At 41.6% G+C, this 26,077-nt stretch overlaps 1 protein-coding gene across 1 annotated transcript in view; it reads right to left on the bottom strand.

Annotated features, from left to right (window-relative positions):
• LOC139458248 (protein turtle homolog A-like) overlaps positions 1 to 26,077 on the bottom strand; it is a 395,994-nt gene that overhangs the window by 209,862 nt on the left and 160,055 nt on the right. The window contains exon 2 of the mRNA XM_071239617.1: positions 19,030 to 19,377. Coding sequence (XP_071095718.1) covers positions 19,030 to 19,377 — 348 coding nt within the window. The remainder of the gene's footprint in view (positions 1 to 19,029; positions 19,378 to 26,077) is intronic.

Raw genomic sequence — 26,077 nt, 5'->3', positions numbered from 1 at the left:
CAGTAGTTTTGAAATTATAGGTCGCACACAAAAAAGGGACAGACAGAAGGATGGACAGAATTCCTTGATATACATCCTGCCTGGGCTATATAAAATGTGCTCAGAACAATCCACAGACTTCCTCCCAGGTACAAATAGCAAGTATACAATCTAAGTGGAAAAGACAGACTTTTTTCTTTTCTTTATTCATTTGTTGAAAATGAATAAAGAAAAGAAAGAAAAGAAATCCCTCAGCCTTCAGTTTAGTTTACTATTTATCTCTCCAACATGTACTAACACTTGCTGACAGCTGCCCGTGTTTCACAGCAGCTAGAGACTTGCTGTTTCTCTCTGGCAGTACTGGGAGATGGGATTACCACACCCCTACCCCCACGTTTCACAGCAGCTCGAGACTTGCTGTTTCTCTCTGGCAGTACTGGGAGATGGGATTACCACACCTCCACCCCAACCCCCACGTTTCACAGCAGCTAGAGACTTGCTGTTTCTCTCTGGCAGTACTGGGAGATGGGGTCACCACTCCCCTACCCCAACCCCCAACCCCACCCCGTCCTGACCCCCCGTTTCACAGCAGCTAGAGACTTGCTGTTTCTCTCTGGCAGTACTGGGAGATGGGATTACCACACCTCCACCCCAACCCCCCATTTCACAGCAGCTCGAGACTTGCTGTTTCTCTCTGGCAGTACTGGGAGATGGGATTACCACTCCCCTACCCCCACGTTTCACAGCAGCTAGAGACTTGCTGTTTCTCTCTGGCAGTACTGGGAGATGGGATTACCACTCCCCTACCCCCACGTTTCACAGCAGCTAGAGACTTGCTGTTTCTCTCTGGTAGTACTGGGAGATGGGATTACCACTCCCCTACCCCCACGTTTCACAGCAGCTAGAGACTTGCTGTTTCTCTCTGGCAGTACTGGGAGATGGGGTCACCACTCCCCTACCCCCACCCCCACCCCGTCCCGACGCCCCGTTTCACAGCAGCTAGAGACTTGCTGTTTCTCTCCAGCAGTACTGGAAGATGGGATTACCCCCTCCCAAGACCAATACAGTGATGATGGATGGCCGTGGCTGGTGATATGACAATCATATCTGCAGCCAAATGATATTTGTCATGCAATAAGAACATTCATTCTGAGACTCTAATTTTATGATACCTAAGCCACAGATTGTCTCAAAACTGAACGAAATTATACTTCCTGCAGATGGGAGAACAAGACGATGCCATGGATCTGTCAAAGTAGTGGACGCAGACATTGGGCTGGACACAGTTTCTACATGCATTGTTTTAAGTAACAAGTCAGTTAGTTCAATAGTTCATTAATTAATTCATTGATTGATTTATTGACAGATTACTGTAGTAATATCAAAGAATCAGGTGTTCTGTGCCATGACAGATTACTATAGTAATATCAAAGAATTGGGTGTTCTGTGCCATGACAGATTACTATAGTAATATCAAAGAATCAGGTCTTCTGTACCATGACAGATTACTATAGTAACATCAAAGAATCAGGTGTTCTGTGCCAAGACAGATTACTATAGTATTAGGAAAGAATCAGGTCTTCTGTACCATGACAGATTACTATAGTAATATCAAAGAATCAGGTCTTCTGTACCATGACAGATTACTATAGTAATATCAAAGAATCAGGTCTTCTGTGCCATGACAGATTACTATAGTAATAGGCAAGAATCAGGTCTTCTGTACCATGACAGATTACTATAGTAATATCAAAGAATCAGGTCTTCTGTGCCATGACAGATTACTATAGTAATAGGTAAGAATCAGGTCTTCTGTGCCATGACAGATTACTATAGTAATAGGTAAGAATCACGTCTTCTGTGCCATGACAGATTACTATAGTAATAGGCAAGAATCAGGTCTTCTGTGCCATGACAGATTACTATAGTAATAGGCAAGAATCAGGTCTTCTGTGCCATGACAGATTACTATAGTAATAGGCAAGAATCAGGTCTTCTGTGCCATGACAGATTCCACAAATTGATTACAGTAACAAGAACAAATTGGTTGCAGTTTACTTCTTTTGAATAGTGCCACAACGTAAGACCCAGAAGAATTACAGAAAGAATCAGGTGTTTTTAACTTCTTTTGAGCAGTATATAACATTTTATCATCCAAAACTGGCTTCCACAGGAGATATTGCTTGGATAAGACCAAGCGATATCTACACTGTAGATATCGCTGCAGTGAAATTTCATCACAATGCTTTGCAGACCATTGTGACTTCATCGGTTACCATGACACCATAATCAAATGACATCACTAATGGCTCTGCTACTGAACCTGTTAGCAGTACTTTTTACACTGAAAACACTGCTAATTACTGTCTACAAATTGAAAAAGTTGGAAGAATGATGTTGGATGATAAATAAAATCTCACCCTCGTGTCTTTTGATATCAAATATATCAACACTCGTTGATAAAAGTGGCAAAAATCCTCGGCAACCTCGGAATTTTTCCACTTTTATCAACTCGTGTTGATATATTTCATATCAAAAGACACACGGGTGAGATTCTCTATATTCATCAATTCGGGAGCTATCGCAGTTGTTATTTCAGCATCTCCGTTAAGGTTGTGTAGTTTGTCTTATTGATTCCTATTAGTGCTGACGGCAGTTCCACGCCAATTATCTCCTCAACATCTGACCAATATTTGCCATTAACCTTTTCCTATCATGAATCACACTCACAAAGTTTCATACGTAATAAACAGACACTCACTGAACCCCACGTTACCAATTAAACATAAACATAAACAATTTGAGTAAGTGTTTACTTAATATCGGAAAACACCGATATTCACAGCGTGATGAAAGCTGAAATCACTCTCCCATCATGCAGCACAGTGTCTACTTCAGCCCCAAGAAAAGCTGAAACAAACAACAGGGAACGAGCCAAACAAACTCCTCCCGGCAATGAATCAAACCCATGGTCTTATTTACCCAATAAATGTATTAAAGGACATTCATTTCAATAGACGAAATCAATACAAAGACCATGTTATCTTGCCTGTTGTCACTGAAAGGAAATAGAGAATTAAGTCTGGCTAACACAAAGACATTGTACAATTAGCCTCTTTCGATTGGCACTGTTTTATCTTTCGCTGAAAACTTGTTTTATTCTTTAATTATGTGGACCCTATGACGTGCAGGTGCTGCTGGTGCTGCTGGTGCAGGTGTTGCTGCAGGTGTTTCTGCTGCTGCTGCTGCTGCTTCCAGCATCCATCCATGCATCAACTTGATTCAGAGGGGGATTCGTATTACATCTCTACAGTGAGACTGTAGGATCCACAATCAAAGACCAGGCATAAAGACTTTAAGGCAATGGACTATAGAAAAAACTCTGATCCCTTGTACTTTGTACATAAATCTGTGACAGTATAAGTCCCCTGGATGATGGGATGTTTGGATCCTGAGATGAACTAAAGAGCTTTGTGGAAATTAACAATAATGAGATGCCTATAGCAGAGAGAATGGGAATTTGACATGATATATATACAGAAGTTGTGCATGTTCAGTGATTGGCAAGTTTATTAGGGCCTGGTCGAGAGCTTTGATAAATAGCGTCAATATATTGACAATTGCCTCTAGCAACATTGTACTTTAACGCTTCTCTGTTGAAGGGACCCCACTGTGTTAAATGTGTGGTCGGACATTGTTGGCGTGAGGTCTGTGGTCTCAGGTACATTGATTATAGAAAGACCAATGAATGATGGGGAACATCTTGAATCTTCATCCACATTCCAGAATGCCTGTGTTCAATCACGGACTTGTTATATAGGTCCGTGGTTCAATACAGTGAATTAGTCAAAGTATGATAGTCAATCTATGATTATTGTCTTTAACCACTTTCAGCAAGGACCCAGCAAGGATCCAGCAAAGATCCAATAAGGATCTAGCAAGGTTCCAATAAGGATCCAGCAAGGATCCAATAAGGATCCAGCAAGGATTCAGCAAGGATCCAATAAGGATCTAGCAAGGATCCAGCAAAGATCCAATAAGGATCTAGCAAGGTTCCAATAAGGATCCAGCAAGGATCCAAGAAGGATCCAGCAAGGATCCAGCAAAGATCCAATAAGGATCTAGCAAGGATCCAATAAGGATTTAGCAAGGATCCAATATAGATCCAGCAAGGATCCAGCAAAGATCCAATAAGGATCTAGCAAGGATCCAGCAAAGATCCAATAAGGATCTAGCAAGGATCCAATAAGGATCTAGCAAGGATCCAATATAGATCCAGCAAGGATCCAGCAAAGATCCAATAAGGATCTAGCAAGGATCCAATATAGATCCAGCAAGGATCGAGCAAAGATCCAGCAAAGATCCAACAAGGATCTAGCAAGGATCCAATAAGGATCTAGCAAGGATCCAATATAGATCCAGCAAGGATCCAGCAACTATCCAGCAAGGATCCAGCAACTATCCAGCAAGGATCTAGCAACTATCCAGCAAGGATCCAGCAACTATCCAGCAAGGATCCAATAAGGATCTAGCAAGGATCCAATATAGATCCAGCAAGGATCCAATATAGATCTAGCAAGGATCCAATAAGGATCCAGCAACAATGCAGCAAGGATCCAGCAACAATCCAGCAAGGATCCAGCAGAGATCCAATAAGGATCCAATAAGGATCTAGCAAGGATCCAACATAGATCCAGCAAGGATCCAGCAACATCAAGCAATATCATGACAGACAGCATTAGAAATGGGCTTCACACATTTCTGTCAGTATGGAAGCCTGAATAACCATCACCCACCTCACACCAACGACCTTCACCTACCTCATCCCAACGACCTTCACCCACCTCATGCCAACGACCTTCACCGACCTGTTCCAACCCACTTCTCACATAACCCCGAACACACACTCTTCTGATTGTTTGTTGTTTAACACCGTATTTACTCTGTAAATAATTGAGTCTGGACCGGCCAATCCAGTGATTGACATCATGAGCCTCGATCCACACGATTGGGATACAATGACATGTATCAACCAAGTCAGCGAGTCTGACCACCCGATCCCGTTAGTCGCCTCTTACGACAAGCATAATCACCTCTTACAGCAAGCATGGGTTGCTGAAGACCTATTCCACCCCGGATCTTCAAATGTCCAATCTTCTCCGACTGTACTTCTTCCATCCCTGCACATTATCATTGCTAGTGAATACCTTGATCTACAGCAGCGTTTTACATATTAATAGAAATGTCCAACAGTCCCATATTTACAAGCATGGCTGTCCCACATAAACCTTGAGAAACCTGTCAGTGTACCCATCATGTCGCAAATACATCTCTGACCACTGCATGTTTCTTGAAACTCATCACGAGCCATTCCGCCCATTTAGCGTAGACAATTCCCTTATCTTCTCTCAAGACAAAACTACACCGATACTTCACACCACAGCACCCCATGATGGCCATACAGAGATTTTGTCCATTCCATTACAACCCTGTTAGGAGCGCTACAAAGACATCAGGCAGTGCTTATCTCAACTTGCAGGGCCCAGGGCTGTCGGGAGTTCGTATTTATTATCTCCCCTTAATGACTCTTCTGACAAGTGAGGGGAGAAGGGCAGCACAATAAAACCCTGGTCAGCATTGTGTTGCCAGACTTTTCCTGAAAGTACTCGAGGGACAACAGATGATTCCGGGGGTTGACGATTGATTAAAATCCCCCCCCCAAGGGGAGATAACTTAGCACCCAAAATGTCCCGACTCTGCATGTAGTTTCGGCCATGATACTGTTCATGCTATGAAGTACTTCGGTCTGTGGACGACTAATTCCCTCCAGAATACAATCAAATCAATTGTAGGATTCTCTTAATCTTTCACTGAACCTTACTCCCTGTCGTGGGACCTAAACCTCCTCTGTGTGTGTTTGTGTGTGTGTGTGTGTGTGTGCATGAGTGCATGCGTGCTTGAGTGCGTGTGTGTGTGTGTGTGTGTGTGTGTGTGTGTGTGTGTGTGTGTGTGTGTGGTGTTTATGTGTGTGGTGTGTGGTGTGTGTGTGTTTATGTGTGTGTGTTAATGTGTGTGTGTTTATGTGTGTGTGTGGTGTTTATGTGTGTGTGTGTGTTTATGTGTGTGTGTGTGTGTGTGTGTTTATGTGTGTGTGTGTTTTTGGTGTGTGTGTGTGGGGGGGGGGGGGGTGCGTGCGTGCATGCGTGCGTGCGTGCGTGCGTGCGTGCGTGCGTGTAAGCGTGTGTAGCGGCCATAAAATTTCCGAGTCCCGGGATGGGATTCGAACCACAGACCTTCTGATCCGAGGTCGGACGCCTTGTCCACATGACCAAAGAGGTTAACCCTGTCAGCAAGGTAAGGATGTCATCTGAGGGATGACTCCACGCCCCGCTACAACTACAATGACATATCATGAGGCAAGTCACCGACCGTGACCAACAAAGATTGCTGGAGGCCACATGTAACCCTAAATCCCTATGGGGGAACATTGTAAAACCACAATTTTCTAAAGTAATTTCATGTAATATTGCCAGCAAGGTGAATTAATCAAGACAAATTACCTCCCTTTCCCAAATGACCTTTCAAGGTCTTTTTTATCACTGAAACCGACAGGAAGAAAGACCATTCCAAACTTTGAATTTAGTTTGGAAATGCCATTAACGAAATAAAAAAACAATCAATGGGTATCACACGTTGGTTTTCACAGAACTGATTAAAAATACACCAGAATGCATAATATTGTACACAATATTTCCTAACCATAGGCACCAATATGTCATCTCCAGCTGACTAATGCCTTTCTTTCTATAGGTATGAGATGTCCACTAGATGCATGGACTCATCGAGACAATCCATGTTTCCTTCCGACCTGTCTCATAATGACAGTCCCACCTAACAGGGCTAATTTCCTCCCCGTCCTCAACTCCCCGTCTGGCTGAATCGCTTCCATAACCCTTCCATCCTCGTCCACAAAATATCACAGCAGTGACATTGTCATAAATCCCCTGGCATAATAAGCTATATGATATGTGCTGATGAAGGGGCTGGGAACACTGAGAGAGATGCATGACCTGTGTTTGGTACCAGGAGATGAAGTCAGACCACGGCTTCCTGCATAAGCTCCGGACCAGGCCAATTTGTTTCTGGCTTCTGGCTTTCTCTGCCAATTGGCTGCATTTTATTTTGAAAAATATATGCGTGAGACAAATTAAAAAAACGATATTAAAAAAATATGAAAAATACAAGGATGCCTTGAGCTAAGAAGAAATAATGGTGGTCGAAATAAGGGCGTTCAATTTTAAAATTAGAACAGAATAATCTGTGAGTTCTTTTAGAGACACCATATCTAGTTTCAGTTCCATTGTCCTTGTGAGATTAAATTAAATCTACAAAAATAGAAAATTCTTTTGATCTTTTGATCAGAGATAAAACTTTAACAATGGTTGGTTGGTTGGTTGGTTTGTTGTTTAACCCCGCACTCAGCAATATTCCAGCTATGTGATGGCCGTTTGTAAGTAGTTGAGTCTGGACCAGACAATCCAGTGATTGACAACATGAGCATCAATCTACGCAATTGGGATCAATGACATGCATCAACCAAGTCAGCGAGCCTGACCACCCAATCCCGTTAGTTGACTCTTACGAAAAGCATAGTCGCCTTTAACGGCGAGCACGGGATGCTGAAGACCTATCCTACCCCGGATCGGTCTTCAGGATGGACAACTAGAAGGGCATACAACTGGACGACAAACAAAGCGCCACAACAAAGACTCACTTGACTTTAACCGAGGTATTACTTCAGCATATATTCAGTGTCAAATAAAGTTAAGCATATTTTCGACCAGGACAGGATTTGTGAATCATTGAGAACTTATAGTTGACACTTTCATATGAAAGTGACACATTGTTACATGAATGCCGTGTTCTGAGTACTGCTCGTCTGTCTGGGCCGTATTGTACTAGTGAGTGAGTGAGTATGGTTTTACGCCGCTTTTAGCAATATTCCAGCAATATCACCGCGGGGGACACGAGAAATGGGCTTCACACATTGTACCCATGTCGGGAATCGAACCCGGGTCTTCGGCGTGACAAGCGAACGCTTTAACCACTAGGCTACCCGACGGCCCCGCCGTATTGTACTAATGTCATAGATCCTTTATCAGTGATGACCAGGCCGTGATGAGCTCAGATCACACTGACCACAGTCTGCGGCCAGCGCCTCTTAGGTACTGACCACTTCCATGCTGGACACAGCCTCCAGCTCTAGGGTTACTACATTGATCTTCTACTGAGATTAACCAAAGCCTTGGAAATATAGCATGTATGATCGTGAGATGGCGCCATATCAGTGGCTTATCGAGCTGCTGCTCTACTGAGTCCTTATCGGCTCTGTTATAGTGGAATCAGAGTCTTGGTCCTTCTACTAGTACACGGTACACACATCACAGTGTCCTACACAGGAGAACATCAGTTGAGTGTTTCAGACAGAGCAGTGATGATTCTTCTTTGAGAGACTTCTGCTGCTCAAGGTGGGGAGGAGAGAGGGAGGAGAGAGAGAGAAGAGGGAGAGAGAGAGAGTGAGGGAGAGAGAGAGAGGGAGAGAGTAGGAGGGATGGAGAGGGAGGGGGGAAGCAATGGGGTTGTTTGGGAAGGCTTAAGGGTTTATAAAAAGCTGAGTGAGTGAGTGAGTGAGTGAGTGAGTGAGTGAGTGAGTGAGTGGTTCTGATTGAAACAAGCCACAGGCCAAGGATTAAATCAACCTTATTGATCCTATGATTATGCACCAATTTTCAGTATATGTTGAAGGAAGACTTCGCAAGACAAGACTCCTTCAGTTCAACATACACCACAACGCTGAAAACAACAGAGGTGACACCATCCCCTCTTCTTTCATGAAATATGCTTTCCCACAAAAACAAACCCAAAGCCTACAGCAGATAAATCTGTAGATATAAGTACCGACACAGCCATCTAGATACATCGCCCCACGGCCTGCGTGACACAACCATGGAACAAACTCTATAGCTTCGTCTGTTTGACCGATGCCACTGAACAATGGCACTGACGAGACTATAGATTATGGTTCGGAGGCACAGATGATGATCATGAGGTCACTCGTGTCAATTCTGGCAACATTGTGTCAGTTACGCCTCTATTGACATTAGCCACGGCCAGGGTATATTTCATCAATGTCTGGACAATGCTAAGGAAGAAACTATTGATTGTATTGAAATTATACACAAAACAAGGTAAATACAGAACATATTCGCGGGAAATAAACAGTTGACAGCAATACTGACATGTCATGACGTTTTTAAAACCACGTTTTGTGGAGTCACTGTGATCTTGATTCAACTGCCCTGTCAACAAGTTAAAATATATTACACTATGTCATGGAGTGACATCAACTACCCAGAGTTTGTTTTGATGCTCGTCACAATTACCACATAAAGACATTAGAAGCTGACTGTGTTCATATTACATCTATATCATATGTATATATATCCTTTATATCATACATATCACATGTATATCCTATATATAATTCATATATATATAAATGATACATATCATATATATATATATATATATCATATATATCTATCATATATATCATACATATATATAAATATAATATATATATCATACATATCATATATATCATCCATATCATATCATATATATCATATCATATATATCATACATATCATATATATCATACATATCATATCATATACATCATATACATCATATGTTAGGAAATAAACTTTGGTGAGCATACCACAGATTTATTAATTTTCTAAAACTATATTTACAAACAAACAGAAATGCACTTGGCTGACAATCTCAAACGATGTGCAGCCATGTTTGTTTGCGGAACCACTCACACGTAAACCAAGTCTAGGCTGGGACATGATCCACATCAACAGTGTACACAGATGCTCCAACAGTTGGATTACAAAAAACAGTAACAATATAAAAAACAACAAATACGGATAGCAAGTTTTTGAAAACAAGTGGATAAAAATCTAATAAAAAAAGGTAATAATAAAAAAAATACCAAGCTCAATTTTTAAAACAAATGGGTGAAAATCGAATAAAAAAAGTAACAAAAAATATATACTAGCCTCAAATATACTCAAGTTTTAGAAAAAATGATGAAAATCTAATTTTTAAAAATGTATTATAAATAAACAAATACCAGCCTAAGGACTTTGAAAAATAATGTATGAAAATCTAATGAAAAAGTGTAAAAATAGAATATGTATACCAGCCTGATCAGACAGCTTTGGACCTACTCCTCACTGCGCAAGTCATTTACTGTGGACCACATGGTAATGACGGGCAATATCACAACAGCTGAGGCCTGTTGGTTACATATTTCACATCAATTCATGACAGTCCATTACTTAAAATGGGTTTCTTCATTATATATATGTGACTAGGTCAATGATTTCTGAGGCTTCTTGGAGGGCCATGTCGATGACCACCGATTATACGGTCATTATACCAAATACACGTGAGGTAAAATGGGGTTTAACTATGTGTTTAAGATGATTGTGCTTAGAGTGACGGGCGCGTGTGCATATGTGTGTTTTGCTTGTTCAAATCCGGACTAATGCTGGTTCTACAGTGCTCGCTCGCTCACTGAGATACCATGCCACAGTTAACATGAATACCCCACTCAGTCACAGTATATTGACTCCGAGCCGACCAGTCCTTTTTTTAGCTCCTTAATGCCGAGCGCCAGGCAGGGCAACAACAAGTTTCATTTTCCACGCGTCTTTTGGCATGAGGCGGCCGGGGCTCGACCTCCCAACCTTCTGCAGTAGCGTCGTGTTGTAGATGGCAGTGTTGTGTAGCCCTTGCCACTTCAAATAGAATCATGAACTATCGCGATGACTTATTTACAAAGATAACTGCAGGTGTGCTAATACTTACAAAGTGAAAACAAGCCATTCCAGCGATGTGGAATTGTGACATTCTGTGATTAAGATTCAAGTTGCGAGCAATATAGAGTTCATTTATTGACATACTGCAAATTATGATTTGAAAAAAAAAGGTTTAAAAAATCCTAAAACAATGTAACTAATCTCCTTTTGGATGGGCTGTAATAGGACACCCACATACCATATTCCCCATATTAAGTGCCCCCTGGTCAATTTTCACCATACCATATTCCCCATATTAAGTGCCCCCTGGCCAATCGTCACCATACCATATTCCCCATATTAAGTGCCCCCTGGTCAATCTTCACCATAGCATATTCCCCATATTAAGTGCCCCCTAGTCAATTTTCACCATACCATATTCCCCATATTAAGTGCACCCTAGTCAATTTTCACCATACCATATTCCCCATATTAAGTGCACCCTAGTCAATTTTCACCATACCATATTCCCCATATTAAGTGCCCCCTGGTCAATCTTCACCATACCATATTCCCCATATTAAGTGTCCCCTGGTCAATCTTCACCATACCATATTCCCCATATTAAGTGCCCCCTGGTCAATCTTCACCATAGCATATTCCCCATATTAAGTGCCCCCTGCTCAATATTCACCATACCATATTCCCCATATTAAGTGCCCCCTGGTCAATCTTCACCATACCATATTCCCCATATTGTGCCCTGCTCCTTTAAGTGCCCCCTGGGCAATCTTCACCTATCTGAAGTAAGTTTTATAAGCACCCCCAGACAAACATTTAGTCCCCGAAATGGAGATATCTTATTTAAGATATATACATCTACAAAATCAAAATAAAATCCAAATGGAGGCAAGAACAATGCTTAATTACAGGCCTCGAGTGAGTGAGTGAGTGAGTGAGTTGTGTTTAACGCCGGTGTTAACAGTATTACAGTTATATCATGGCGTGTCAGCTTAATGTGGGAGGAAAGCCTGAAGTGATGCAGGTTTCAGACGTTTACCCTTCGGTGAAACCCACGAGCATGGATATGGTGCTGACAAACCTAGAAACATAATCGGGGCGAACCGGGATTCGAACCCACAATCATAGGTTTCTGGCGTGCCCAAGGGACGCAACTCTGCACAGCGAATCGTGGCACCTTAGACGACTGGGTCACCCGTGCCCCTTTCAGGCCTGGAACTGAGTCAATCTGGACTGAGTTTGATTCATGTATTAATTTATTCTCTGGCCTCTGGGAGGTTGACTCAAGCGCCCTCTACTGAGAAACATAATTTGTACATCAGTCCATATTTCAGAAGCAGTGTATTTGCATAAAATAACCCCCAAAATATTCAAAACCCAATCACTTTTAATTAACTTGCATACAGAAATGCATGCATTAAATGAAGAACTCAAATGTCTAAAACAGCACGCGTAAATTCCCAATGAAGCCTTTTCATCATGCGTCCAAAGGAACTAATTTCCGAAACACAATTACACGCTAATTTACTTTCCGAGTCAAGCCTATCTATTTGGAACAATTATCATCTAAAAACATTATTTCATTTTTTTAAAATCTTAAAATGTTCACTAATTTGGGGAAAAACCCAATAGATTGACGAATAGATGAGTGAAAAAATATTTGTTACCCAATGAAAAATGTAATAACCAAATTAAAATAGAAACCCTGGAATTAAAACTCAATTGCTCAAAAAGTTATCTGGAGCTCTGATATCGTCTTGTGTATATCACAGATAATTTACAGAGAAGAAGGGTACATATATAATTGCCTGGTATTTTGTTCGCTTCCGATTGATCACCGACAACAAATTTAAGCTTGTTGTGAGTGGTTTTAACATGTGCCTCCATTTGTTAATCACCAAAATGCCTGGGGTGTTTATTACAACGAATACGATATATGTTTTTAAGGAATAAGGTCGTGTTTCGACTCTCCAGCAGGATTTGTAAGACATTCCAGGTTTCTCCCTGACTGCCCCTATTTGGACATTGTTATTGATTGCACTGTGGGAAACATCCCCATCATGGGGCTCGCACGAGGGACATGACGAAGAAGGAACTTGATGTGAATAATGGCACCTGATTGGGAATATTGGAAATTTTTCTTTTCCTTAAAAACAAACCCAAAAAGCCTTGACCGACTATTTGATTTCCATGGGACTCTGCAAACCAATAGCGTTGCCTTCAGCACGACAGCGCCACCTATCTGCCCGACAATTTCTTAACTTTTGAGAATCCTGCGACTGGAGGGGATTGTGGGTAATGCAGTACAAGCCTCGGAGCCTCCCTTTAACATCGGACAAAAGGAAGCTCAACAAAACCACAGACGAGATTCAATATCCGCACAAGTCAATATTTTGCAGAATATAGTAAATATAACGTCAATGCCAGACAATCATTATTGAGTCTCAATTATCTTCCAAAAGGGATTCCATTGGGCATAAAGCCCACATTGTGATGAAAGTTACGAAAAAGAATGACACCTGGTGATTGCAACAAAGGTACCGTATTCCATGTAATAAGCGCCCCATTCTAATAAGCGCCCACGGCAATATTTGCAAATATATTGGCTACTGAACAATCCCAATTAGCACCCCTTCCGATTGATCAATGTTCACAAGACTTATTTATTCATGTGTGATGCCCACTTGTGTGTTATATGCAACTCTAGTTATGGGCAAAGAAAATTATTATAAAATTCTGAAAAAAATATATCTGTCGTACATGAACACAAAATTTATCTTTCAACTCTGTTTTTTTCACCAAAATAATACCCCAATAAGAGCCCCCTATTTCTAATTTTGAGAGCGCCCTGGGCGCTTATTACTTCGAATATGGTAGGCGTTTGTTGCCCATCACTGCACCTGGCAGTACTCCTGCCATACAACGGCAGCCTGTAAACGAAGCAAGACCAGACAATCGTGTGATTAGCATCATGATCAATGATCCACTTCATCAGGGAAGATTTATCAGTAGTGTGTGTCATAGTATCCATGGCGTGGATCTTTGCTCAAAACATCAATCCCTGGATTGTCTGGTCCAGGTTTATTTAATAACGGCCATCGTCATATAGCTTAAATATGGCAGCGGTAGAAACTAACAGTTTCAGTCCACTAGTCCTTATAATGACAGCATTTAGCAAAACCTTTAAAAATGTCAAAATTCTACTAGTCCTTAGGATGCCTTTACTGTTGGGCAGTTTGGCAAGGACCTATAGGACTAGTGCCAATTTCTAACCCGGTATGGTATTTGGCTTTAAACAACAAAACAGCAAAACAACATAACTCAACAATATCACTTGACAGAGAGTAGAGATACTGCATGCAAGGCTTTCATCCCTACTGATGATAAATTCCCATCTTAAATAATATCCGTGCATTGTTGCACTTATCAACAATCTGCATGGCGTATACGGACCAATAATATCCTTCAGGTCAGCAAGTCAGCAGGTCACTAACTAGTGATGGGAGCTATTCCTGTACAGACCATTCATCAATATCCCATGATCAAATCTCCAACGGGCCAAAGAGACCACACAAAATTTCAGCGTTGATCTCCCAGAAATGGCCTCAGACCACAGTTAACTAGAATTACCTCTCTGAAAAGATATAATTTTGACAAACAAATATTCATTTAAATTGAAAAGAAGCCCGAGTGGGTAAGAGATTCAGATCCTGAAAGCATGAAAATCTAGACTTGCTTCATTTAGGGATATAGCATTACAGAAAGGGCTGGGCGGTAGGGAAACAATATGGTTGAGGGACCATGAGACAGTCTACACAGTTGCCAAGCTTGGTAGGAACACAGACAACACACTACCCTCTGTGGATGGTTGTTCAGCCTCTGTCAGACAGTTTTGTGTGACTTGTGATTGCTTAAATGAAATGAGACTTTGTATTTTGTTGATGCGGCAGTTGACTCCAGATTCCCAAGATCGGACCCCAAGTTCGAAGCCAATGGGAAAGCATCGGCTCAAAACATCCAGCGACGATTTTTGACAGTAGTTACCGCAAAATCTGGATAGAGGATCGAGGTTGACATTTTGCTGTTTAAGAGATAAGTGGGAGTTTAGTCAACAGGAAAACAGCTGTGACTGATATTAATTATTGCAGGCTGTCTTGTCACGGCACAGAGAGAAACTAATTGTCTCTGAGCCCATGTTAATGTGCATGAAGATTGTCAAAGAGTTGAGAGGCCGTACTCGATATTGGCAGGTACAGACAGTAAATCCTCCCCACCCTCTGGACCATCCATCCTCTCACTCGTCGAGGCCCACAAGGACAACAATATTGATCCTCGGTATCATATCTATGTACACATAAGCTACACCTCCTTCCTTGGTGCAAGTCAATAAGGGAGCAGTCATTGTTGAAGAGAGTTGGGGAGAAGTCATTGTTTTGCAGTGAGTGAATATTGGTAAATGCCCCAGTCAGCAATAACTAGCTGTTATATGGTGGCCCGGACCAGACAATCCAGTGATTAATGCATGCGGTACGATCAGCGTCATCACATTACGATGACACCACTTAGCCTCTCTTCAGTCAATGACTACAACAAGAAGGAGATGCTTCTCCCAATGGGGTGATTTAAGGAGTTTACACAAGTCCGACCCTTTCCCGACGAAAGTCATTACTTTCAGTGATCCTCATCAAATTGTCTGATGATCAACAATCGTACTGATTGTCTCATTACCAGAATACTCCTGGCTATGAGTGAGTGAGTGAGTTGGGTTTAACGCCGGTGTTAACAGTATTCCAGTTATATCACAGCGTGTCAGCTTAATGTGGGAGGAAAGCCCGAAGTGATGCAGGTCTCAGACATTTACCACTTCGGTGAAACCCACGAGCACGGGTATGGTGCTGACAAACCTAGAAACATAATCAGGGCGACTCGGGATTCGAACCCACAATCATAGGTTTCTGGCGTGCCCAAGGGATGTAACTCTGCACAGCGAATTGTGGCGCCTTAGACGACTGGGCCACCCGTGCCCCCTCCTGGCTATGAAGCAGAGGTAACTACAGTTTGTTTGTCCAAGCGCTTCTGACTGAGACACCACCACGACCAATTTGCCAGTAAGGTCAAACTTATTTTAAGCTTGGTTCACGAATCCGCCAGCTTAAACATTTTGAATTGTGAAAAAATACATTAAAAATGAATATCAATGGGGTATCTTATTTCGCCCACCAGAAATTAGTAAGATGTTTAAAGATATTCATATACTGTTGCTATCAATATAAATGTATTATTTAAAATACTTCAAATAAAAACTGTTGAAAATTTATCTTTAAACTTCAAAATGTTTGTCACAGAAGCTAGCTAACTCATTTCTTTCCCTAGTCCCCTGTCCAAACCTTATTTTCCTACCAACTTAATATTGGAGAAACTAAAAAATATAATTCGAAATAATTTTTCTTTCTTTTTACGGTGGCGGTCAGGTAGCCAGTGGATAAAGCGTCCACTCGTCACGCCGAAGACCCGAGTTTGATTCCCGACATGGGTACAATGTGTGAAGCCCATTTCTGGTGTCCCCTGCTGTGATATTGCTGGAATATTGCTAAAAAGCAGCGTAAAATCAAACTTACTTTCTTTTTACAAGCTACCGACCTGAATTTTGTGGCCAAATATCTGTGAACAAAATAAAGTCTGGCCCACGACGGTTTTTTTTGTGTTCAGTCGTACAAACATTCAAGCATCACAACCATCTCAAGCTCGAGGTAATATTATAAAGCATCAGTCACACATGATGTTTTAGTTATGCCCAGTCTTATTATTCCAATGGTCTATCTTCTTGGGCAATATTGAGTTGTATTCCACAGACAGGGTCAATGACCCAATCTTAGAGGCCATTGTTTTACCCAGGAAAGACTAGATCCTTAATCAAAGAAGACATACATAACTGCAGCCGTAGTAAGGAGCTCCTTTGAACAAACTATTCCTAAACTGGTGTCATCGTCAGGAGTCTCAGACAAACAGATTTTCCTTTTATATCAATCTTGGTTTATTGAAGCACTGCAAGTAGCTCAAAATTGCTGATACAGCAAAATGCAGTATAAGTTGTGTCATTGCTTACTGCAACACAAAAGACTTTATTGATGGTATTTATTGATGGTATTTATTGATGGTATGGATGCATGGAAGAACACTGTTAGTTTTACTCTGACTTACATATATATATATATATCCCAGCTAGAAGCGGGCATGGGTTGCCCAGTCGTCTAAGGCGCCGTGATTCGCTGTGCAGAGTTGCGTCTCTTGTGCATGCCAGAAACGTATGATTGTGAGTTCAAATCTCGGTTCGCCCCAATTATGTTTCTAGGTTTGTCAGCACCATACCAGTGTTCGTGGGTTTCACCAAAGTGGTAAACGTCTGAGACCTGCATCAATTCAGGCTTTCCTCCCACATTAAGCTGACATGCCGCGATATAACTGGAATACTGTTAAAAGCGGCGTTAAACCCAACTCACTCACATACTCACTCACACACCTAGAAGTCTATTACAGCAAGAGGGAGTCTGGTAAATCATGGTTAGTTTTACCCAGTGATATATATGTATATACCACAGGCCGTAGTCTATTACAGCATGACAGTGTGTTATAACCGATATCTGTAAACATCATGATTTATACATCTCTCTATGCACTTAGAAAGCATTCAACTGATGAAGATGCAAGAAGAATCCCTGAAACGTCGTACAAAAATAAAAGAAGTTGCTATCCAAAAGTGTCATGTCTTCTAGGGCTGGGACGGGTAACTCGGGTACTCGGGTCGGGTGGGTACTGAGTAGGACCCCGGGTACCCACAGGACTACCCGGACACATGGTTTATCATGTGATATAATATTTAATGACAAAAATTATCTAGAATTCTATGGTTACACTATAAGTGACTTATGTTTGCATTCCTTCTGACTTTATATGTTTGAATAAAGATAAAACTTCAGTCAACTTCAGTTAATGCATGGCCAGATCGTTTTTATTTGTGTATCTAAATACATTTTGCCAGGGCTACGGTCAAACTATTCCCAGTCGGACAGTTTGGACCTATCTCTTGAGACCTATAGCGGGTACCCGGGTAGGGTCAGGTAATAGGGGTGTGGGTACTGGGTAGGGTCAGGTAGTAGGGGTGTGGGTACCTGGGTAGTACGGGTATACAATAGCGTTTTCAGTTAGGAGGACACCGCCATTCAAAGTGTTCAGCTCCAGACGACGATGAGTTTCTGAAGGTGTTCCAGAGCTCCAGATAAGCTGCGTAACTGCGTAAAATACGCATCATAAATGCAGAAATACACAGTAAAATATAATCCAAGCGTATCAAATACGCAACGAACATTACAGATACGCTACAAAAATAAAACTTGTGCGTATCATCAAAATATTGTGAAGTAACCCTGCGTATTCGATGAGCAAATAAGCAACCTATTTTGTAAAAAACGGGCATTCCCTCAACCTTGCCAAACTCCACGATGACAGTTACATCATGATCATTTGCCATCACACTTTTTTGTGGAAGTATCGCGGTATTTTTGAGTCCTATAAAGCTCTCGAACCCACACGACACCAGTTTGCAGGGACTAGATGAATAGTGTTTTAAAATATTTAACTTAAATACCCACATGTGTAAAAACTAGTGGGTAACAGAAATTTGAATACGCAGACAGAATTACTGATACCCAATGATTTTAAAATGCATGGGTAAAATACCCACAACACCAAAAGCTTATCTGGAGCTCTGTGTTCAATGGGAAAAACCTACAGATCTAGCAGATGGTTCTATCTACAGGGTCTGTGGTCTGTGTATGCTAGACCTGTGATATAGAGCTGATCTGTAGTCCCTGAAAGGAAGACACTGCCATTCAAAGCGTTCAGCTCCAGACAACGATGTGTTTCTGAAGGTATTCAATGGGCAAAACCTACAGATATAGCTGTATGCAATGTAGGGACTCTTTGAGTAAATCTACTAAGCTTCCTGGCAATCAGATCACTTATAAACAGAAGATAATTTAAGATTTCATAATATATCCAAATGGTTCTATCTTATATATTGCCCCATGTACCAGGAAATTTGTCTATACATCACCCCACTCAAAGGGCCCCTACCAAGAACCAAACGGTCAGTACTCACAATGCACTGTCAGGTAGATCCACGACCCGTTGACCGTCGTCTCTTCAGCGCCATCTATGAATATGATATTACACTCGTACCATCCCTCATCTTCGGCCTCGATGTGACTGATCTCCAGAGAAACGATATCGGCTAGCTCGATGCGGCCACGGTGTTGCTGGTAGGGTACCTGTGCCGGGTAGCCATCGTACTTGATGAAGATGGGTTGCTGGAGGCCATCTTTCTTCCACTGTATGATGTAGGGGACGGGCTGACCTCGGGGATACTTGAGGTCACAGTCCAGTTTCTGCTGACCACCGAGGCTTGCTGACTTTCTGATAGTGACCGTCTTCTGGCTGATACAACAATCTGAAACAATACCAACGTTAACATGTAAGGGGTATTCAAATCTGGGATTGTGAAGCGGAATGAAAATAGCGATAATCGTCTTCTGGCTGATACAACAATCTGAAACAACACCAACATGTAAGGTGTATTCAAAAACTGGGATTGTGAAGCGGAATGAAAATAGCGATAATTGTCTTCAGCTGATACAACAATCTGAAACAATACCAACATGTAAGGTGTATTAAAAAAACTGGGATTGTGAAGCGGAATGAAAATAGCGATAATCGTCTTCTGGCTGATACAACAATCTGAAACAACACCAACATGTAAGGTGTATTCAAAAACTGGGATTGTGAAGCGGAATGAAAATAGCGATAATCGTCTTCTGGCTGATACAACAATCTGAAACAACACCAACATGTAAGGTGTATTCAAAAACTGGGATTGTGAAGCGGAATGAAAATAGCGATAATCGTCTTCTGGCTGATACAACGATCTGAAACAACACCAACATGTAAGGTGTATTCAAAAACTGGGATTGTGAAGCGGAATGAAAATAGCGATAATTGTCTTCAGCTGAAACAAATCTGAAACAACACCAACATGTAAGGTGTATTAAAAAAACTGGGATTGTGAAGCGGAATGAAAATAGCGATAATCGTCTTCTGGCTGATACAACAATCTGAAACAACACCAACATGTAAGGTGTATTCAAAAACTGGGATTGTGAAGCGGAATGAAAATAGCGATAATCGTCTTCTGGCTGATACAACGATCTGAAACAACACCAACATGTAAGGTGTATTCAAAAACTGGGATTGTGAAGCGGAATGAAAATAGCGATAATTGTCTTCAGCTGATACAACAATCTAAATAATGCAAACATTAAACCTATATTAAAAAACTGGGCTTCTTATAGTGGAATGATAATAGCAAGAAGTCATTCCTTGAGTTGATCTGAAAGGTTACAACCAAAATCTGGCACTAAAGCATGTGTCAAGAGAAACACTGAAATGAGCAACATCAACATGGAGTTTTAACATCGTTAATTCCAGCAAGATCAATGCCTTTGGCACGAGTCAATACTTTTACGTGAGAATAACAACATAGAAATCAATCTGAGGAATCAAACCCAGACCTTCGTCTTGATGAACACTTCAACCACAAGGCTACCCCACCTCCCCTATATCAACATAGAAATCAATCTGAGGAATCAAACCCAGACCTTCGTCTTGATGAACACTTCAACCACAAGGATACCCCACCTCCCCTATATCAACATAGAAATCAATCTGAGGAATCAAACCCAGACCTTTGTCTTGAAGAACACTTCAACCACCAGGCTACCCCCACCTCCCCTATATCAACATAGAAATCAAACCCAGACCTTCGTCTTGAAGAACACTTCAACCACAAGGATACCCAACCTCCCCTATATCAACATAGAAATCAATCTGAGGAATCAAACCCAGACCTTCGTCTTGAAGAACACTTCAACCACAAGGATACCCCACCTCCCCTATATCAACATAGAAATCAATCTGAGGAATCAAGCCCAGACCTTCGTCTTGAAGAACACTTCAACCACAAGGGTACCCCACCTCCCCTATATCAACATAGAAATCAAACCCAGACCTTCGTCTTGATGACCACTTCAACCACAAGGGTACCCCCATCGCCCCTATATCAACATAGAAATCAATCTGAGGAACCAAACCCAGACCTTCGTCTTGAAGAACACTTCAACCACAAGGGTACCCACCTCCCCTATATCAACATAGAAATCAATCTGAGGAATCAAACCCAGACCTTCGTCTTGAAGAACACTTCAACCACAAGGCTACCCCACCGCCACTTTATCAACATAGAAATCAATCTGAGGAATCAAACCCAGACCTTCCTCTTGAAGAACACTTCAACCACAAGGCTACCCCACTGCCCCTATATCAACATAGAAATCAAACCCAGACCTTCGTCTTGAAGAACACTTCAACCACAAGGGTACCCCACCGCCCTATATCAACATAGAAATCAATCTGCATGACAATATAGACGATAATTGTTCAATTTCAAGACAGACGAACACTCATTACGTTCTTTCCAATCTCAGGACAACAATGGCCTGTCCTAATCCTATCAGTCTTCTGTTCTTCCTGATGACGACAAACAACCAGACTGACCACAGGGCAGGCACAGCATTCATAACCAAACAACATTCTTTAATCCTATATCTTGCATGTATACAGTCAATCTTCAGACTCATTCCTAAACCATTTCCCCTAAAACATATCCGATCTATATCATAACCCAGTCCACACAGATCAAAGTCTTGTTCAATTATCTACCCGTAAAAATAGTATATTCTGACAACTAACCACAAATTAGGAATTACAGAGCTGTCTCTTCACGTTTATATACCAGGATAAATCCACAATCTATTTCCCTGAAACTGATCTATTAATGCAACTTTCATCCCATGTTCACTAATATAAAGTCTCCCTGAGCTCTTTGGGGCTTGCAGCCAAGTAATATTACAAGAAAAAGTAGTTGTCATGACAATATGACATTGCATTAATAACAACATGTCTGCTAGCCAGCTCTGTTTCAAGATGGCTTTTTGTTGGATTATATGTACTATATTAAAACTGTTATCACAATGATTTAGAAGATAAACCTATAGCTGTGTTTTCAATTTGGAGCTAGCTTACCTGTGGATCTAATCTTTCTAAATTGAATTTGTAACCGAACGCCAGAATATTTATGTCCCTCTGCGCTTCATTTCAAATTCAATTTACCTCCATCAAATCAATTCTCTAAAAATCATTTTATGAATAACTGAAGAAAATCAGCCTTGACTATGCGTGGTTTTAAAACTGTTTTCTAGAAGATTGCACTTGCAAGTGACCTTCAATAATCCACTAGCCACGGGCCGCAAGGGTTTGTGTTTGTGTCAATAATGAAGAAGGCTCATCCCCGCAACAGAACACTCCCTTGTCTTCTGATTCAGTGTGACCCCTGCGTCCCACTCCATGGAGGGATGGTAGTGCTCTACTGAACATAACTCCAATACCTTAACATAGGGCCAGACTGCAACTGCCATTCTTTAACAGTGAGTGAGTGAGTGAGTGTTTCAGAGCAGTGATTCTCCTTTGAGAGGCTTCTGGTGCTCAAGATGTAAGGAGAGAGAGAGAGAGAGAGAGGGGGGGGGGGGGGGTGGAGAGAGAGAGGGTGAGAGAGAGAGAGAGAGGGGGGGAGACAGAGAGAGGGAGGGAGTGAGTAAGTGAGTGAGTGACTGAGAGTGTGTGTGACACAATGCCATTCGGCCATGGGAGCCGTGCCAATTTACACTTGACAGAGGGGTACCCAAAGTACGTGATCTAGACTACCAGTTGTCAGACTTTCATTTTGTGGCCGAGTGGGTTAGATCGCTGACTTTGTGTGCTGGCGATTAGGTGTCTCACTCTGGCAGTGTGGGTTCGAATCCCGACAGGACTCGGCCCAAAAAAGGTACGAGAATCTATAATTTACAAACAAAGTATTATCCCAAATATAACATTTGTTACCCAGAGCCATATATCAGAACTAGTCGCCAGTCTACGCAAAACCTAACCTCAATGGTGCGTTAATAAGCATCATCAACAGCCATAGAAGCAGCACCTAACTGCCCATTCATCACGGTGTCACACCATCCCATGTCCCATGGCAGCCAATAGACACTACGTTGCATTAACCATCATTAATATCGGCTTTAATATCGGCTTTAATATCGGCTTTAATATCGGCAGTTTTACACCACTGACATCCCCCAGTCTAGCAGCCGTCAACAAGCCAACAAACCTGACAATCAGTCGCTGTGTTAATGAGACAGGGTAAATACATTGTCCTTATCATTTCTGTCCAATAAATTAACACAAAATGTTACTGTTTGATTTGTATGATAATTGCTTCAAAGGACCAACAAACTTCTGACATATCATAATTCACTATTCAGGATTTATGACGATTCACAGAAAGAGTATAATTGAATTATGTATGGTTGTGAATCTTTCTCGCAGTTAACGCTTTTTTGATAATTGGTTGCTGGCTTCGTGTGTATAGCAATGTAGCATGTCCAGAAACTCATCAAAAACATATCCGAATCTAATAATCGCGAAAAAAATCTTTTTAAGAAACTATGTTAGAAATTAGCTCTAGTTTTGTAGTCCTTGCAAACTGCCCATTAGTTAAAGTATCATAAGGACTAGTAGAAATTTGACACTTTGACAAGAGGACTAAAAATTTAAGTTTCTACCGCTGCGAAACCATTTCGACCTTTATCTCGGCCTAAATGACACAACTGCCACCATTATTTAATCTTATTATGTATGCGGTGTCACCCATTAACCCACTATGTACGTTAACTGACAATCATGTGATCTTGCAGCCCTGATCACTTTGAGAATTTGTGAAGTTAACGATGAATAACAACAGCCTTTCTGACGCACTCCCTCTGTAACATGGACTACAGAAACGACAGATAGTGTCTGTTTAACATGCCCAATAACATACTGACAAACACACATCTGACTTTAAAATTGCGGGGGAAAAATTACGGAATCTTGTCAACTTTTATCGCTACCTAAATGACACAAGGGACATGAGAGAGTTCGCTCGGGGACAATCGCATTTTTTCCTCAACCAACAGAGCTGAAGAACACAGTGCCTCTTAAACCACTTTCCTAGCTCATCTTGATCATTTAACAATCGACTACTTTTTCATTTTTATTCTAAATGTCAATCAAAAATAGTTGCCATGTCAACCAAAGCACCCAGCTTCAAAAGAAGCAGCATCTTTGAACACAACAATGTAAGTTCCTCATAGAATATTGACACACTTCCATCAAGCAAATTGAAATAGGAATAATCCTGGATACGCCAATCAGAATTAATATGAATTATTGCCCAAAAAACCGCTGTTTCCCTTGCATGTCATTTCCCATTGGTTTTGTCACGTTTTGCCCCGGTGTATTCAATTAATTAAATGTTTTATGGAACACAAACACTGTAACCTCTGTGTGTTTAATATCTCTCCGCGTTCCATTGATTGGGTCTTTCATAACAAACCCAATACTATCCCAACAACTTGTTCCAATCAGACCACTAATATCCAAGGATATAACGCTCCAATATATTATGGGAATGGAGATTATCTATAACATTGATTGCCTCTGTTTCATTATGCGTACATCTGCCGCCAACACACACACACAACTGGTGAGCATCGTAACTGCTTCTTGGTCGACTACGCCTCATAGGTCAGCTCTAATCACATTTCTAAAAGGGGATTTCCGCAAGCTAAAAGCAAACGTCAGAAGAAGATGGCCGACTTTGGACAAAGGCCCAGGGGTATCTCGTGGTGTGAAGCTGATTGTATCAACTTGTCATAACTAAACTAGTTACCAGGACACACACTGAAACACGATTCCTTCATCGGGGGGGGGGGAGGCAAGGGCGGCTACAAATGGGGGAGGTGTTTAGGTGGTTCCCCCTGCAATGATGCATTAGAATGATAATGTTCTGCAGTCAATTGAAATATATCTATAGTGAGTGAGTGAGTTGGGTTTAACGCTGCTTTTAACAGTATTCCAGTTGTATTGCGGCGTGTCAGCTTAATGTGGGAGGAAAGCCCAAAGCGATGACGTTTATCGCATCGGTGAAACCTACGAGCATGGGTATGGTGCTGACAAACCTAGAAACATAATCGGGGCGAACCGGGATTCGAACCCACAATCATAGGTTTCTGGCGTGCCCAAGGGTTGTAACTCTGCACAGTGAATTGCGGCACCTTAGATGACTGGGCCACCTGTGCCTCCTGAAATAGCGAAAGACGTTAAAATATGGTACTTGTTGTTTCCCTGTCTGGCGCTCGGCATTAACGGGCTAAAACAAGGACTGGTTGGCTCGGAGTCAGTATACTGTGTCTGAGTGGGGTATTCATGTTAAACTGCGGCATGGTATCTCAGTGGGCTAGCACTATAAATCAGCATCAGTCCAGACTAGTATACAGGCCACACACGCCCGCACGTGCATGCATGTCACTATATAAGTGCAATAATCTTGGACGTGACGTTAAACCCAATTTCACCTCACCTCACCACGTCAGTGTATACATATAATGACCTTCACATAAAACACGGAATCCAAATCATCAATTGCACAAATCATCTAGTTAATTCACTAATTAGTACAGAATATAATCCATTTCTCAAACATAATCCGAGTCGCAAACACTTTATGGTTCTATATCATTTTTCTCTAATCAACTAAAAAACCCATGAATTCAGGAAACTATTTTAGTGAAGCTGAAAGGGACAGTTTTCTAATGGTTCAATATCTTCAGCCCTACACACAAGTAGAACCAAGAAACTAGTCCATTGACCATGGATTATCTGGCCTGTTCAAACAAAAAGGGAAAAATCCGCCTCGTACATGAAATCCTTTTTTAAGCTACCAACATGGACGAAGTTCCAGGTGACTGCCCGTTCACTATCGGCGCCGTGCCGAAGACGGCGGCAAAGCATGAGCCACAAAGAGACGAGTCGCAAAATACACAGCAGATAGTGGCCATGATCCATTAAAGTAATTTGCCGGCTGAAATTGAAAAGGCAATCGCCGATTGTTAGCAACTATTTCCACGGAGTAAACTTCAATCAACATGAAGGAAATAGGGGAAGGGATTTTC

This window comes from Haliotis cracherodii, unplaced genomic scaffold (genome assembly GCF_022045235.1).
Source record: "Haliotis cracherodii isolate W230 unplaced genomic scaffold, xgHalCrac1.p SCAF_12, whole genome shotgun sequence".
Taxonomy (NCBI): domain Eukaryota; kingdom Metazoa; phylum Mollusca; class Gastropoda; order Lepetellida; family Haliotidae; genus Haliotis; species Haliotis cracherodii.
Note: the sequence above shows the minus strand (reverse complement) of the source record. Positions and strands in the feature narration are given on the sequence as shown.